This window comes from Eufriesea mexicana, unplaced genomic scaffold, assembly GCF_001483705.2.
Source record: "Eufriesea mexicana isolate 0111107269 unplaced genomic scaffold, ASM148370v2 scaffold1824, whole genome shotgun sequence".
Classification (NCBI taxonomy): domain Eukaryota; kingdom Metazoa; phylum Arthropoda; class Insecta; order Hymenoptera; family Apidae; genus Eufriesea; species Eufriesea mexicana.
In genome coordinates, this window is record NW_016909928.1 from 895855 (window position 1) to 914014 (window position 18160).

Consider the following 18160-nt stretch of genomic DNA (forward strand, 5'->3'; position numbering starts at 1 on the left):
TCTGTTCGTAATTAATTTTTAACAACGTGTGATGACTTTTAAAAATTTCTCTCGACTTTGTTAGACTTGTAACGCGATTAGGGGATTATCCACGAAGCACTATACCGATGTTTAAACGGAACTGGAAGAATCACCCGATGTGTTTCCCCGTTTCGCTGATACACAGTCGGTCAACGAATTCCAGGCGGGGAAATTAAATCCGCGACGAAACGAAGGTAAGTAAATGAAAGTATAACTAGACCATCGATTTAAAAACGAGAAGATTGAAATCAGGCTTCCTTTCTTCGTGCATTCGGTCTACGGACGTAACGTGATTTCCTATTACAGCCATTAAGAACAGATTTCCGTGATATTACATGCATTGCACGCTGGATAAATTTTAGCTTATTACAGGGGATAAACCCGTGAAAGATGTATTAAAAATTGCTCAATTTCCAAAAAATAACGTGTAATACACATTTCGAGAAAATGTACCAAGTTTCTATTAAATTATAATTATAGAATTGATCTGACTCAGAAATGTAAAATAAATGAATTTTTCATTTATTTTGAATTACATTAACACTTTAACTGCCAAGCATTTTTTATATAGTATGCTCAAGGGGCCACGATGAAATTTGCATAACTATAATTTTTAGGATATAGTAATGAATTATCAAACAATATGGCAAAGAAAAAGAAAAAAATGGTGCAAATTATTAATATTTTCTATTCAAAGTTCTCTATTTATTTAGGTTGTTCAAATTTTCAAAAAATAGTTAAAATAAAGGAAATATAAATTTATAAAATTAGTATCGTCGGACACAGATGACCATCATGGCAGTCAACGTGTTAAAATGTGTCCATTTATTTCATAATAATGCAAAACTTGATTTGGAAAGTAATAAGAAATACAGTCATTCGATTGTACTTGTAATGGCATTATAATTAATTTTCTAATGTATCTAATTGAAAAACAGTTAATATCTCGAAACAAAATATATACGATTTGCGAAAAAGAAAAGAAAAAAAGAGAAAGATTAATGACGAAAGAAATAAAAAGTGGAAATGCAAATGGAAATGAAAAAGTTTTCACCGAGTATATACGGTATTTGAGTTAACTATATACATTATAGTTGGAATGTACTGTAATAACGAGTCTAGCTCGTCGTGAGTTTTTCATGCCTAAGATGATTTTATGACAAAGATGAGCTACGCTCTTCGTACTAATCATAAAATTACAGTTAACACGCTTGTGTAAGTAAAATTTATATAAATTGTAAAAACTTGTATAATTCTTAAAAGTTAGAATTATGACCTTGCACTGACCGAGTAAAGTTAAATAAATTTTTCAAATGTCTCAGAAATTTTTCAATATTTCAATGTTTTAGAATTAAATCGGAGTATAAGTAAACATCATGACGCGAACATTGTAACATTTGCTCAGAAAGGGTCAATATTACTCGTGAAACGAGCGATTATAACACTCCAACTAGCTACCAGTATATATAGCTACGCATATATGACGTAACAATAGATTATAATTCAAGTGGTATATCAAAAATGCACCTACCGATGAAAGTTAAGAAACAAAGTAACCATTTGCGAACTTTTGTGCATTTATTTTCTGAAATATATTGCATACTCACGAGCTAAAGTGATTAACTCCGATTTCTAAATTTTTCAGTTTCGCGCCAAAACGTTTGATCGATGCTTAAGCCATTTGCATCCAAGCGCGGAATATTCCGCGAACCACGACTGTCGTATATCACCGAGCGCGGAATAATCCGCGACCTGACTTTTTCCATTACCAGTTGCTGAATATTCTTCATATGCCACAGATCACGTTTGATCCCTTTTGCGAGCATCCCATTTACATCGGTTCATTATATTCTTAACAAGTTTTACTTTTGTCGTGAAAATCCTTTTAACTGCCATTATGAGTAGGTGCTGATACGCGCGTAGTGATACGGGCTAGTCGTCAGTTGAACGTCGCTGATGCCTGAACACGGCACCTTAAGTAGAGCCATGATGCAAATGGGTTAACTCTCTATACTTAAAATTAATTTCTACTATTTGCTTTTTGGACTTAATTTGGCAAATTAACGAATCATATATTACAATTAGAAAAAGGATTTTTTTTTCAAATCTTTGTATAAAACCCACCTTTCATATCAGTCTATGTATATGAGAAGATAAAAAGTACATATGTAAACGTAGCTTTATCTCAAAAGTCAACGTTAATTTTGTTAAAAAAAAAAAAAGAGTCCAATATTTTCTTTAATGCTAGAACTATTAAATGAATTAAAATGACTGGTTTTAGAATTTTTGGTTTTGACTGGAAATGTTCAGTGGCGAAATTAATATTCATTTTTATCGAAATAGAAACGCGATTATATTTACGTATTTATTTTCAGCATACCGCTTTAATTAGCATCGTTTAGTACATTTAGATAGATACTATAAATCGATAGACGTAGTGTTAACATATCCAAACGAATAACTAGAAAAAGTAGGAAAAAAAAAAAACAAATCAATTAGAGGTATACCTACTTAATCGAGTTTGTATATGCAGCAAGGAAAGATGAACCGGTTCGATAATCCTAGCATTAAATAACAGATACGAGAAAAAGAGAAGAAATAAATAAATCAAAAGTAAGAAGATACTGGCACATAATATCACAAGTAAATTCACCTAATCAAAAAATCCCGATTTGAATTTCTCAATTTTGATAAAACCCTACGATTATGTATATCGTAACAAATTACACACGCAACAATTTTATTACACGCAATGTCACTTTAAGCAGATGAAATCAACAATTTGATCCTCAATGCCCTTTCCGCTTTTTTAAAATATAATTTTACGATAGTACAAGATACAACGGAACAAAAATGTTTAATTTTTAATGCTCTATCACCCTATCGCGAAAAAATTCCGAGAAAAGATTGTAATCTAAGAAGATAAAAAAATACTGAAACTTTAAGGCTCTATTGCCTTTTGTTTTTAAGTGTGATTCACTTAAAAACATTTCTCGTCCAAAGAAAAGAAAATTGCTGCATGTAGAACTTATACATGCTCTACCCGTATACAAACTTCCATTAAAATCAGGATTTTCTTGTAACATCACTTGTAAAATACGTCTTTTTATCTATTGTAATTCGAACATTACTTTTTACAACGTTCTACTTGTTCACATATTGATAAGCAAAATTGAATCCATACTACGTCAATATTTGACTAGTATGTAGTATCTTCGTAAGTAGAAATCGTACAACATTTGGGGGTCAACATAAAAGACAAAGCCTGTAAATTCATATCCTGAGATTTAATTCCTACTTAGTAGCAATTACTTTTGTTTTATAGTGGAAAACAAAAACACTTTTTCACTCTGAAAATTGTGAAGCTTCAATCGCTGATTGGAAAAAAATTTTGTTCGGCGTCCAAATTTCCAGAAATTGGATCACCGAAGCGTCCAGTTTAAAGAAAGTCCATAAAAGTTAATGGGCGATGTTTTATTTTCAAGTGATTACATTTTGAATGAAGAGTACACTACCGACATCATAGTGACTGAAAAAGTTAATACGGTGGAGTATACACGGATACAGTTCTATTTACACACATCAGTTACAACACATAAACACACGAGTAAAATGCTATTTGGTTTTTGCAGTTACAACAAACAGGATCGAATTTCGATGAAATACTCTAGCTCATTCCAAGTGAAATTACTTGACAACGAAAACTCGCGCATTAACTTCTATGGGATTTCTGAAAACTCGAAATTTCTGAAGTTACGAGTGATTCCATTCGCGGTAATTCGGACCTGGAAAAAATTTTTTAAGGAAACTACCAGCGTTTGAATTTTTACAATTTTCTAAATGAAAAACTGTCTTTTTCCCTACTAGAAAAATTTCTAAGTGGAAATTAAATTATGGGGTGCGAAAGTACAAGTTTCGCCCTTTATATTGGGTTCACAGATGTTTATTGTACTTCTGCTCGCAAAGTTATCGCTGTTCGAGTATGAACATGGCATAGATCCGGTTCTGCTCTTCACTGGATGTATTTCTCTAATTAGAGATATAATTTCTCAACCGAGCTATTTTTATACGTGGACTCGTTTGAATAAAAAGGAACGACATGGATAAATCTAAATAATATCGTGTGACATAAATGCATAAACGAAGGAAAGAGAAAAAGTAGTATAAAGAGGAGAATAAAAATAGACGCAGCAAAGACGAAAGAAGCGATAGTTGGAATGCTATTTCCTACGATCTCCATTCGCCTGCGTCACCTTTCCGATTCCAGCTACGTTCCACCAACTAGACAGATATTTTCTCAGCCAAGCTATTTCTACATCGACTTTCGTGAACGCCGATGCTACACGCCTAATCGATAGGACGGTATCAAACGATGTACAGCTTACCTCGATTCAGAAGCATCGTTCTAATAACCCTGATATAAATCTTCCCGTATTTCGTTCTAGCGACGTGAAACAAAAAGTCCGAAACGATTCCATCCCCTTCGTGAATATCCGTCTCCGCGAGGACTTCCTTCAGCGCTTTCACTCGCTCTTCACAAACATTGAACCACACTGAAATCCTCCCAGAGCTCGGGCACGTCTTCCACGATTTTCTTCGAGTTCTCGACATCCAGCAGACCGGAAGTCTCGACTCCGGCGAACGACACGTTCAAAGCCAAGTGCTCGAAGGTTGGCGTTCGAGGAGAGCTGCTTTCGAATTTTCGACCGAGATTTTCCCGATTCTTCGACTTCCAGGGACTCGAGGACACGATCGAGGACTCCCTCCAGGTGTCCAGTGAACTCTCATTCGTGTCTCGCGAGAAATCCAAACTGTCTCCCTCTTTCCAAAGCCGGAATTCGCTTCCGTCAGAAGACTCGTGTTTTCCCAGCGATTGTTCCACCTCGTGCTTTCCATCGGTGGTCCGTGTCGAATTCCAGATAGCCGGTAAATTACCATGCTTCGCGACATTTTCGATCGTCTTGTAGAAGCAAGCAGAACTTCCTGGTTCCACGGCGAGGTCTCCCGAAAGACTTTCGCCGGGTCTCGAAACGGTGTGGTCGTGAGAACTTTCGATTGTTCGCCAAGACGAGTCTCCCTGGGAATCCTGCCGCGTGCTCTGGGAACACTTTCTAGGTTCAACGATGCTTCCTTCCACGTGGCCTTCCGTCCAATTCTCGATCGCTGTTCGATCCAGCGTCGCTCCAACCTTCTCAGTCGTTCTCGAAGAACGATCTTCCCTTCCATCCTCCTGACGCGCAATCTTCGCGCATGAAGCCTGGCTCAACTTCGCCTGCGATTTCCACGATACTTCCGAATCGCGCTCGTCGCTCATTTCCCCATAATCAATTCTCGATCTCGACACGATCGAGATCTATTCGCCTCTGTTCATGAAACCGTTATAATAACCGGGAAAGGTCGTCGTCTCCGTGCTACCTTGATCACGCTATTGTCTCTTTCTTGCTATTTTTTCCTCCTCTCTCGGTGTAAGTTAGATCTATAGGGTCGTTTGAACAGTTTTAGTCATAGGGGTACGGTGATCCGATCGATCGACGACTTTTCGTGAATTAATCGCAACGGAAATTGACTTTGCAGACGAAATTATGGGTCAGGGATGAGTTGAGAGGTGGATTTTGAATCCTCGAAACGCGGAATGGAAATTTCGCTGAATATTGGAACGTTTGAAATGCGAAAGTTGAAGCGTGGATTTTAATTTGGACGTGGAATATTCGTTTCTGGAAAGCATCGGTAAAACTTCTCTATAAATTTTAGGGATAGAAGGATAAGTTTCTTTTGATAAGTTGGAATTTCGAGTAAAAATTTGGATGCCTTTCTGGATTTTTTCGGGCTTTCGAGGTTTAGAAGCGATAGTGAGCAAAAGATAGGAGCGAAAACATAAAGATATCGAGCAATAAAATATAAGATTCTTGTTTAAGAACATTGATCGTAATTTTTTCTGGATATAATCTGCTACTCATTCTTCTCTTATCGATGATTATAGCTGTTCAGGGAATAACGCTAATTCCTTAAATTATCTAAATGAGATACTGTATTGATAATTGTATTATATATTAATAGTTGATACTATTTTTTAAAAACTGAAAATATCAGCTGCGACAACGCATCAGAGGAAATAACAACTTGAAAACAAAGCATGGTGAAAAAATATGAGAAACGGAGTTCGAAATAATAAACTTCGAGATAGCTTCGAAATAAGGAGCAAATTAATCATGCTCAGGGCACACTGCTACTTATTTCTTTTTCGTCGATTTTTCGTTTAATTTTTATTTTTTTTTCATTTTCTTTTCTACGCTGTAAAATTATTCCACATTTTATGGTTTATTTGAATTTCAAGAATTTCCAATGAAGAAAAAGTTGCCACATTTCGAAGTAAACTACAGCATATAGAATAATTATAAGAAATATTAACCCTTTGCACTCGAGAGGTGACCATTTCATAAAATTTGGAAGATCGATATTAATTAATATATCAAATTCAATATAATGTAACAGCGTGCGAGGTATCGAAATCAAATAATTCTACAATTCTGTTATTATATAATTCTGTATTTACTACTGAAAAAAGTATAGTCAGTTTTTTGAATTTCTACTCTTCTTTAGCGAAAAAATCGTCGAGTGCAAAGGGTTAAAAGACAAAAAATAAAATCTCTTTCTTTTTAATTTTACTTGTCTATTTTACAATTCTTTAATATTCTTCAAAATTATTCTGCATTTTATTGTTCACTCTAATTTCGAATTCTCGAAATCGAAACTTTTCTGATCATATCCGATTAATTACTTCGAATCGTAAAACTTCGTTGAAATTTTTTCGTGGAAATAAGTAAAGAGAGTTTAACTGACACAACAAATATTGATGTACGACTGGAAATATCACGGTATCGGTTAAAGAAATCATTCAAACTCGTACGAGAAACAATACGCAATAACATCGATAAGAAAACAATTGATTAGAAGTTTCAATATGAAAGATCGATTAACTGATAACGATCATATATTGGTAAGTATAAACAGATAAAGTTGATATTTTGTTATGAATCGGCCATGTTTCTTTAATTACGATATGAAATTACTATCGACAATAACGCGTCGACAAAACTATGAAAAAGAGTGACTGAATTTTTATAACCGTACAACAGTAATTAAACGGGATTTATTTCGCGAGATAAAAGATTAAAATCCGAAACAAAATACTATGGTGTGATTTATATCTCTGATTTTTGACTGATAATTGATAATAAAGCGAATTAATTAGAAAGCATGCTTATAAAAATAACACGATTTGTGCATCGTATCTCGATCATTTTTATATATATGTATACACATGTTATTTTGTAATCTAGAAACGAGAGAACATCGAGTGTATTATATTTATATGCCCATTAAATATTATATATGGTGTACGAATATCGATAATATATAATGATTACGTGTTTGTAACAGAAATAACTTATGTCAATATGTAATTATGTATCTAATTCTCAATTTATTTTTGTCGATGAAATTTAATGAATACAAAACTAAAAATTTGATAAAATTGACTACTCAGATAATTGTACTTTGTTAATAAAAATAATTTTTATTAATATAATTACACATATAATAATCAATTTAATAAAATTTAATTAATATGAAATTAAAACCTTGATGCATAAATATCATTAATATGTAAAACAACGTTAAAAATTTGTTAATGAGGGAAATTATTTATTTGCAGCATAAATAATATATATAACCATAGTCATATAGATCTTTGCTTTAATAAAATTCCATTAACGTAAATTAAAAATTTATCAATACAATTCAGTCAAATCGAATGATCGATACACGTACGGCCAAATTTGAAATTAGAAAAGAATTTAATTACTCAATATTTACCTAGATAATTATCGAGTGGATATACGCGGAATTTCCGTGAGCGCTGATTAATTATATGCATTAATTAAATTCGAGGCAATAAATCGGTGTGAAAGAGCTCTGGCGAAGTTTCGAAAACAATAAACCATTATATCCCGTATTTTCTTCTTTCTGCTTACTTCTGTACCGCTTGACTCGCGTATTATTTCTATGAGAAAGCGTTGAACCACGCGAGAGGAAATGTGTCTAAAGAATTACACGGTTTTTCTTTAACAAGGGAAGCTTAATTGATCGTCTAATGATTATTGCGTAATTCTCTGCGAAAATCGAATACGGGACTCGAGAAACTACTTTTCCTTGTTAAGTCACAAATACGAGCTGCGAACCAACTCGTTTTGCTTCGCTCTAACTTCACTCCTTAATTATTTCAAAAACCAAAAAATTATGAAAAAAAAAGATTATTAAAATTCGGACAAAAAATGGCGAACAATGTTCGTTACGTTATTGAAAAATTTATTTAAACATTATTTCAAAGGAACATAAATTTCGAATAATTTGAAGTAATTAAAGAAAATGGCGAACAATTTTCGTTACGTTATAGAAAAATTTATTTAAAAATTATTTCAAAAGGATATAAATTTCGAATAATTCGAAGCAATTCTAAGGAAGTCGAAAGGTTTTTAAAATTTTAGATATTCCGGATGTAAATTAAAAAACAGAAGAAAAAGAAAGAGAGGAAAAGAGTTTCTGTGCTTAAAATAATGTTACGTTAGACACAATTTTATCAAATATAATTGACGTGAAAGCAAGGATTTTATTTTCATGAACGGCAACAATTCCGCGTTGCAACGCGTACTAACGCGTTTCTTTATAAAAACGTACTTAAATGCGTAAAGTAATCGGAGCGCAAGAATACCCTCGATACCTCAAATTACGAAAACGACCTCCATATTCGCGAACCATCTAAATAAATTGCACAATCATTAATCTTTTTGACAAAATATTAGCTAGATCTGTTTATAAATAAACTAATAGCTTTATTCTTGTCAATTATAAAAGGCTTAACAATTCTCCTCCATTCTTATTACTTTTAATTGCAGTATTAAATTGTTCGTCATTTATCCTATGATTTTCCTATTAAAATGTATATCGTTTATTCTAACGTAATAACCTTATTATTATAATAACCTTAATTCGTTAATTGTATATTAATATATGACGATTACGTTAACGCAGAAAAATCAAAAAATTAATAAATTGATACATTTGCGTTAAATGTTATACGATTAATCGCGTTAGATACAAAGATAGATAAACAAAATTTTTAAGAGAAAAAATCTCCGAAATCTGTCATACGCATTATCAGCGACTTGTTTACAAAGATAAAAAAATACTGCATACTTATGTAACAGCGATATGCAAAAATTATATAGAATTTGAAGGACACCGAGCAATCAAAATTATAGAACGTTATTGTAGTTATGAAACGAAATATAAATCGCGAAATGGATATATAACCTAAAAAATATTATTTACATTTTAATTCACGCGTGTCTTAACTCGATATAGTTCAATCATGCTAGAATCAACGATATTTATAATTATCAATACATTATACACGTCACTTTTCAGTTTCTATTTCAAAAATTGCAGAAAATCTGTTATACATTCGCGTACCTAACCTAACTTGATGCGATTACGCATGCTTTGAAAAGCATATTTTTTAGAATTTTCTACGTGATATTAATTGAATTTTAGTATGATGATCTATTTATACGTTCTATGTAACTTCAACTAATTAGTATCGAAAAATTATGCGTTAATTTATCTCAATAATTGACCGAAAACGTTAATTCTAAAGAATTACTCTAACCTAACCTAGACACAATATCAGCGAACTTTCAGAAGTCTCAATATCATAAAAATTAATCCCAATATTTGCGATCAATGAAATATTTTATTCTTATATTTATTTTCTGTACGAAGGGTTGTTCAAAACTGAATATGTAAAATGAATAAAAGCACATTTATCACAGAAATATAGAACGAAAAAAATTTTTCTACTCGAATGTTCAACGTGATTGAGGAATGCAACGAATGTATACGCAAATTTACTGGTAATAAAGTGTCAAGTCAAATTTGAAGCGTAATTTTCCGATTTTATTATAAAAATTACGAAGGAGCGAAATATCGAATTTCCGTTGCGACGTTAATTCACAAAAAGTGCCTACACCTTGCTATAAATCAAATTTACCTATAAGATTATTTAAAATGCTACACGTTACAGCGGAAAACGAGTTATGCATGTAGATTTCGAATAATACGTCATTAATAAGAACATGAAGTCAAAAGTCTATTAAAACGGCACTTCACTTATAATCATCACTTCACAAGGTTTAGTTCACCGTAGACTACTCTTCTTTCATAAACACTATTTGAAAAAGAACGTTTACCCGTTTACTAAAAGATTAGATAAGTTTTTTTTCCTCTATGCACAGAGCATGGATAGAGACGCAGAACGTCCTTCCAACGTGGAAGACGAGCGGCGACTAAAGTACACTATGCAAGTTCCAGCAGTACTGCCGGGTCGAGCGCTCTGATTGGTCGAGAAATCCTCCGGGCGACTATTACGATTGGATACTCTACAAAAGAGCGCCTAATTGCATGTGACTCGTTATCACTATCTCGTAAAACGATATTTTAAAAGAAGAGCAAACGTATTTTAAAATACCTATTATAAATATTTTTGTCGTAAATATTATCTTTGCAAAATGAGATTTTTACGTCAATTATTTATTTATCAAATAACATACCAATGCTCGAATAGAGGTATGCCAATTTTTCTAACCAATTTATCCAAGTTGTAAGAGTTAATTAATTCGTTGAAACTATCGCTCGGATATCGATTTGTAAATAAACCAAAAACGAGTTCTGTTCGTAAAACTGTACATATCATTTTACAAATAGGCTATTATAATTATTTTCGTACATCTGTAGTACGTCTGAATTATTCAGTACATTCTAAAACGTTTATAGTCATAGTTATAGTATAATAGAAAAAAAAAAATACCTTTACATATATGAATTATTGAAGACATTTTTAAACGGAAGGAGAAAATTTTAATAAATTCTGATTTCCAAAACGAGGTTCGCTATAAAGAATTTCATAAAGCTGAGGAATTAAGCGGAGAAGGGGTGGTCGATATATAATTTACAGATAAACATGAAGCAACGAATTTTTTTCAAATGATTTGGACCCGAGATTACGAAGAAAAATAAAAATAGCAAAACGCGAAAATAAAGTATACAACGATATAAATGAATGAGTAACGACAACGATCAAGGAGTATTATTGCATTTTATCGATAACGAAAATGTACGATTTTATCGCTGAAATTGTTTGCTTATCGACAAATAAAATGGAATGACTAAGTAGTAAATGTGATTTATGAAGATGATAAACAATTCGCAATTTTCCGTCACAGATTCTGAGATGAAATATTTGAAAATTAGGAACTAAGCCGCGGTTTTCTTGATCATAAATCTTTTTTAATGTTACATAAGACGTTGGAGTACTAAAGATGCATAATTAAATCTGTTAAAAACTTGTCGAGCTACTCCTGCCTTTTTGTTTTGCATCTTGCTTGTAAAATCGTTAATCTTTTCTCAAAAATTCACGCTTATCGATATTATACATTCAAATTCCATGTAATAAGTTAAGCAACAGTGTAAAATACTTACCGATATACAGAGCGAATTTATTTAACGCTTTGTGTACAGAAATAGCGGAGAAATAATAAAAAAAATTGAAATAATTTACTTTAACTTACTGAAATAATTGAGAGTCTCCCGGATTTGGTCCGGTGACAATTTTAAATCAGTGTCGACTGACTTTAGGGCCGGTGAAGGAATGAACCAATCAGCGTTTTCGTATCCTACGAATAATAAATAATATAAGTTATACAGATATTTATACGATAATTGCCTTCATCGTTTAAATGTAATTGCGTGCAGGAAGTAATTATAATAACCGAGAGTTGAAGTATGTATGTGTGTATGTATATAGGTACGTATGTAATGAAAATATACTGTCGTAGCAGATCCCTATTTTATTGCACGAATAAAGTATACTACCTTGACTGAAATATTGTGAAATCATTGACAATGTGGAAACGTATTAGGGCAAATGTTAACAATTTTTTCGTCAGATTAATGCAAGGCTTCTCGATATTTTTCTAAATATGATAATTGAAAGTTTGCTTCTAATTTACACGGTACATATAATTAAATCAATCAGCACTACTAAAAATATAGTGTATGCATCAACTCTGCAGACTAGTTTAAAAAGCAATGTATGAAAGCAAATTATAATTAAATGTTGGTACTAAAAATGCTTTTACACATTTATTAATAGCGCGTTACTCGTATAATAATAAATAAGTAAACAAATACTAAAAGCTAGGAACTTTCTGGTAGAAAAACTTTGATATATTAATTTATTTTTACATTCATCTTCTTAATTTCACAGTTGTGTATCGACAAAATCTGCCTTACTTTTTTTCTAATCTAGTATACTGTTTAAGATGCTGTTATAATAATTTGCGTATTTTTCATAATGAGATTTCCAACGTTATTTTTCCAGGTTTCCAAAAACGAGCAATTTTTCGAACTTTATTGATATATCGTAAAAACACGAAACATATGATCGTTGACATTGAATGTTGACATAGGCCTTTTAAATTTACTTATATTTACCTTGAAACTGAGTGAGAGTATCGGCTCGTAGACGATACCTAGGCATTTGTTCCTCTAGCAAACTGATGATCTCAACTTCTGGTAGGTCAGCTCCACTGCAGACTTCTACAATAGATTTGAATTTGTATTTATACTTTGTTTTTATTGTCTCGTCGATTTAGTCTTAATATACAATAACTCTACGTTTTGTAAAAAATTATCGTTCAATTTTGCTTTAGACTAATTTTACATATTATATAGTACCTCGTTTTAATATCAGATATAAATGCTAATATCAGATCTGAACGAAATTTATTTCAGATACTAATTCAAAAATATTTATTTCAAACAATGTTTATTGTTATTTTATGTTACGTCCTTTATTTGGCTAATTACATAGTGAATAAAAAAATTAATTACTCAAAGAAATAACGTTTATTTCTTGGTCGAAAATTTATTTTCGAAATAACATTTGAAACAAGTATTGAACGATAATTAGTATTAAGAAACTAGTTATTTTCTTGAAAATTAAATAACAAATGATATAGAATAAATAACAAGTGATAAATTAATTATTTAATTTAAAAACTTTACGTCATTTTTGGCCTGAAATATTTCAGAAACAGATTATTCCTCGAATAAAAAGTAATTTTAGCAAAACGAGATGTGAAAATTTCTCCAAACTCGCAAATCTGATTATTACATATGTATTATACGCAGTATGTGAGTTTTTAATAAATTTGTATAATTTAATATTTCATGATATGTATACCAATATAAAACGTCTTCTAATAATAATTATTATTATATATATAGTATTACCATATATCATTTTCTACGCAAAATATTCATTTTAATTCTAATTGTCTAACAATTTATTCGTCTAAATTTTATACAACAATTCTAAATACGCTATCTTTTCATATGCTTGGAAATTTCTCCACTTTGTTGTGCCATTTTATAGCTTTTACAAGATACATTTATAATATTTCCTTGTGGATCTACATTTTACACAACATGTTTTATAACGCATTTACGATATGATTTTTATGATATTTTCTCCTGAAAAACGATTATGGCAATGAATCTGGAAAGTGTCGATTTTCTTTACGATCATCTCAATTTCCCATAATACGGTTATCGAACCGTGATACGTATGCTTACAAAGACAAGATCTAATATGACAAGATCTAATATATTATAGCTAATTGATATAACATTATGCGAAAAATAGCGTTTCTCAATTCTTTCTTCGAGCAAATTATACGACTTGAATATACGAAGACGGTCATTCGACGTGGCAAGAAATTTGATGTTACGTAATTATCGATTTATTAATCGATTAGTTCAGGATGTGCAATAAAAATATTGAAACGAATCGATTTGCGATGTGACAAAAGAATTTTCATCGAAGAGTGGACTGTCATTATGAGAAGCACTGGTGTAATCGATCCTGCTGCATACTGTCAAGCTAAATTAACTAGAAATACAAAGCCATTTATACCAATACTCAGTCTGATAGACAGCCATGCTTACTGAGAATAATGCACGTAATTAATAGAATGAACGATTTCATCGTTTTTTCTTCTTTCTTTTCCTTTTTTTTTTATTCATAAAAAGAACAGCGTTTTAATTCTTCCTCTTCGTAATTTTTTCTCTTCGATGCAATTTAATAGACAGAATAGCAAAAAACTTTCAAATTTTGTTTAAATCGATGCTGATAAGTATAAACATTATAGTTAAACGATATACATATTATTTGAATGACTGAAATAAAGAAAATATGAAATATGAAAGAATTTTATTAAATTTAAGATTATTCTTTCAAGTAAATTTGAAGCTTTTTTTTTATGACCGGTAATTACAATCAAATATGTATTCAAGTATATTTCAATTAGAAAATTTTAATTGCTTTCTTAGGAACAACTGAAAAAATTGGTTGTTTGACCATGTAAAATAATGTTGAACTAACTGTGACAACTTTCCTATCGAAATTATTAATGTGATCAATTGTGTGTAAATATTATTTTTGATAAATAATATAACATTTGTAAATTTTTATTGCCAATAAACTATACTACCATAATTTCATTGTAAGAAGTTATTAATTTATTATTGCAATTAACTATTTAATAAAATTAAGTAATAGAAATTACATGTGTATTCCTACACAAAATTATATTATTTAAAGATTATACTATTAATATACTAAAATATATTATTAAAAAATTATAAAATTATACTATTACAGTCACATAAGTAGGGTATTTTAATGATTATTAATATATTATCTTTTATATGTTCAAAGTTTACTAACATAAAAAATTAGCATTGCTATGCATATTTTTTGCATTATTGAAAACGGATATAAATTTTTGTCTTTCTGAAAAATTGTTGCTGGCACATAAATGATATTAATATAATTAAGTTATTAATTATATATATCTTCATATATCTGCTGACGATTATATATGTATGTGATTTAACAACAATAATCATAACTTTGTTCAGGCTGTTTAACTTAGCTGAAGTCTTTATATTCATATTATCTCCTTCATACTTTTGAAATTTGAAACATACATTTAAAACAAAGAGATGTAATGTTACAATATTTGTGTAGTCAAAAACTACCTAAAGATACAAAATATATCACTTTAACTAAAAAAGTGGAGGATAGCTCTTTACTTTAGGAAAAATTAAAATAAAATAACATTTATTATTATCCTACAGACGAGATATAAACTACACTTGTCACCCTTGAAGTTCTTCTGAAATACCGATCGCGCAATAAGTCAAAAGATTTGTTGTGCCATCTATAATTTAAAGCGGCAAGCTTACGAACTATAGGAATATATATTATTATAGATAATATATATACCTACATAATAAAGATATTTATATATATTAAAGTACATTGTTGGAATTTTTGATCATATGGTGATAAAATTTGAACACGCGTATAGAAATAATTATTTCTTAACTAACCTAACCCCTAACTAATTATACTCATATCTTCCATTACAATAATATTTAAATAACAAAAATATTGTTTGATGAAAATCGGTTTAAATATAACCCTATTAAAACTACTGTTATTTATATATTTACAACACCGTTATAAATTTTGTGGTTTATATGATATATGTAGTCTACTAGAAATTGATAACTTCATGCAGATTTAACAAAAGATATCAGCATCTATACTCCATTTCACAAACATAAAACAACCCAAAACTTTTCAATTTTTATATATATATATTACACGTATATTTAGTTAAAATGAAGCTCAATTAAACATATCATATCTAAAAGAGTATCGAGAAACAATTTTTTCCCTTTAAAAAGATACCTTATATTCCCCGAAAAAATGGAACGATTGAAAACTGACTCCTTACTGTTTCATAACTTTGAAAGCAAGCGTATGAAGTTTGTTTCCCATCGATACTTCGACAGGCTTGTTTTAGTATATGCATCATAACTAGAACAACACCGTGGGGTCACTGGTAACCCCACATTTAACGTAACGGAACATATCTCAGTAAAGCATTTGAAGCAAATGATGGATTACCTTTTTTTAAATCTGTGAACAGTTATTTTAAATTTCAAATTCTAATATACCGGTTCTGTAACTATAAAGCAACAACGAACGAGTTTTTTTTATTGTTCTTTTTTTCAGACTATATAATCCATATGTTTCTCAATACACTTTTGAACACGATATACTTCGTATATTTTTCTAATTTAATCAGGATGTATAAGAATGAAAAATTTGAAGGTAAAGTTATACTTTTAGAATAAAGCGAACGTTGCTTATCTTTCTTTGTCTCGCTTGTTTTCGGTGTAACATGATCGCCTTCCTATTCGTACACAATGACGAATCAAAAGCGCATTGAACGCAGCACGCATTATCTGACATTTTAACGTCGTAACAGTGAAACACTAGAACGTCTTTCACAAACTGGCGATCGTTACGATTTTTGGCAGTCTCGAATCATGCAACGCATACAGATGTGCGTTCCTATTAATAAAAATATAAACTCCAATTACAATAATGTCGCATCGTTTGAATGCACCATAAACCTGTCGACGGCCGTGACCCATATTTAAGGTTTGTTTCCAAGATGTATGTGTACATTTGGCAACATTTAAAATAGATGTTTCAAACTTGGATGGGATAATAGAGAAAGCAAATGCACCATTGATTAAATCTTTGAAAAACTTTTTAATCTCTATGGCAACACATTTCGAAATTATAAATCTTCATTTTGCAATACGTTAGATAAAACGCCATTTTGAAAGATTTGTAAAAAAAAAGAAATATATTCCTTTTATTATCGACGTAGTGAATTATCGATTAAAGAGCCATTCACACATGAGATGAGTCAAGCTCGTCAGGGACACGGCAGTGGTATAAACGCACCTTTAAGCCAAACAAACGAAGATATCACATTGCCATCTTACGGAGAAATGTAGATATTAATCGCGCGCTTTCTATATAGCAGTGTTTTTCTAAACACACGTGATTTAGCGATGGAATCAGGTGCTGTATCGAGAACGGGTCTACTTTGCAACATTTTCATTCTTTTTTGTACATATTTGGGTTCAATTTTTGTTTGAAAATAGCCACTAAATAACTTGAATATTTCCTTTTATCTGCTCGTCACTATTATTTTGATATTTGTTGTTTTCTACACCACTCTACTGCACGCTACTGTTATCTAGTCTAATTTAAAAGCTTGTGGAGCATATATTAGAACGTAAAGGTATTTCTTCTTAACATCCTTGTTTATATCATTACCATCTCTCTCGTCTTGTTAATGCCAATGTCATTTTATGGTCTGTAGAGCAATTTCTTTGAACACGTGAAACTCCTTTATCTTGTAGGAAACGTATTCGTTCCTGTTATCTGCTCGCCAATAAACTGGATCTTCCTAAAATACCAAAACTGTGACAGAGTGATAACAGGAAAAATCCAAAATCATTTTACGCACCAACCTACGTAAGAAACCAAAACTTACGAAGAAGTTTGTATGAATAAAATTTCACCTGTCTTTGAACGAAATAAGTCGTATGCAAAAATTTTATAATTCTTAAATATAAAAAATATCTTCAAGTCAATTATAAGCAATTTGAAAAATTATATTTTTCCAGATTTTTCCATTATCCTTAATTTTGAACTATTACTTGCCACACAAGTGCAAAATAAGGATTTAGTTGAAATTATCGAATAAATAATAAAAATAAAAATAATAATAAATTAGCGAACGATCAAGGCGATCGTTATGACCATTTCGTAGTTACTTGAAAATTACAATTGTTAGTCATACTAATGAATGGCCCAAAATTCACGCAAGAAGTAATTTTTACAGAAAATACAGGTTTTTAATTTAAAATTATAAATTTTTTATTGATTCATAAAGTATACATCAGCATACTTAGTACCTTAGTATCTTTCTTTTTTTGTCGTTGGCAACACTTAACCGCACAAATGGCGCAAAATTTAAATCATGCATAAATTTTTGGTTACCCTATATATAAGAATCAAATATAG

General features: G+C 31.0%; 1 protein-coding gene across 3 annotated transcripts in view; it reads right to left on the reverse strand.

Moving 5' to 3' along the window:
• The window catches only part of milt (trafficking kinesin-binding protein milt), an 83770-nt gene that overhangs the window by 59135 nt on the left and 6475 nt on the right, over window positions 1–18160 (reverse strand). For 2 of the 3 annotated variants that reach the window (XM_017902491.1, XM_017902492.1), the window contains 2 exons: window positions 12631–12735; window positions 11706–11810 (listed from right to left, as the gene is read on the reverse strand). In XM_017902491.1, coding sequence (XP_017757980.1) covers window positions 11706–11810; window positions 12631–12735 — 210 coding nt within the window. Of the gene's footprint in view, window positions 1–11705; window positions 11811–12630; window positions 12736–16396; window positions 16529–18160 lie in introns of those variants that run through there. The other variant, XM_017902493.1, reaches the window with a different exon arrangement.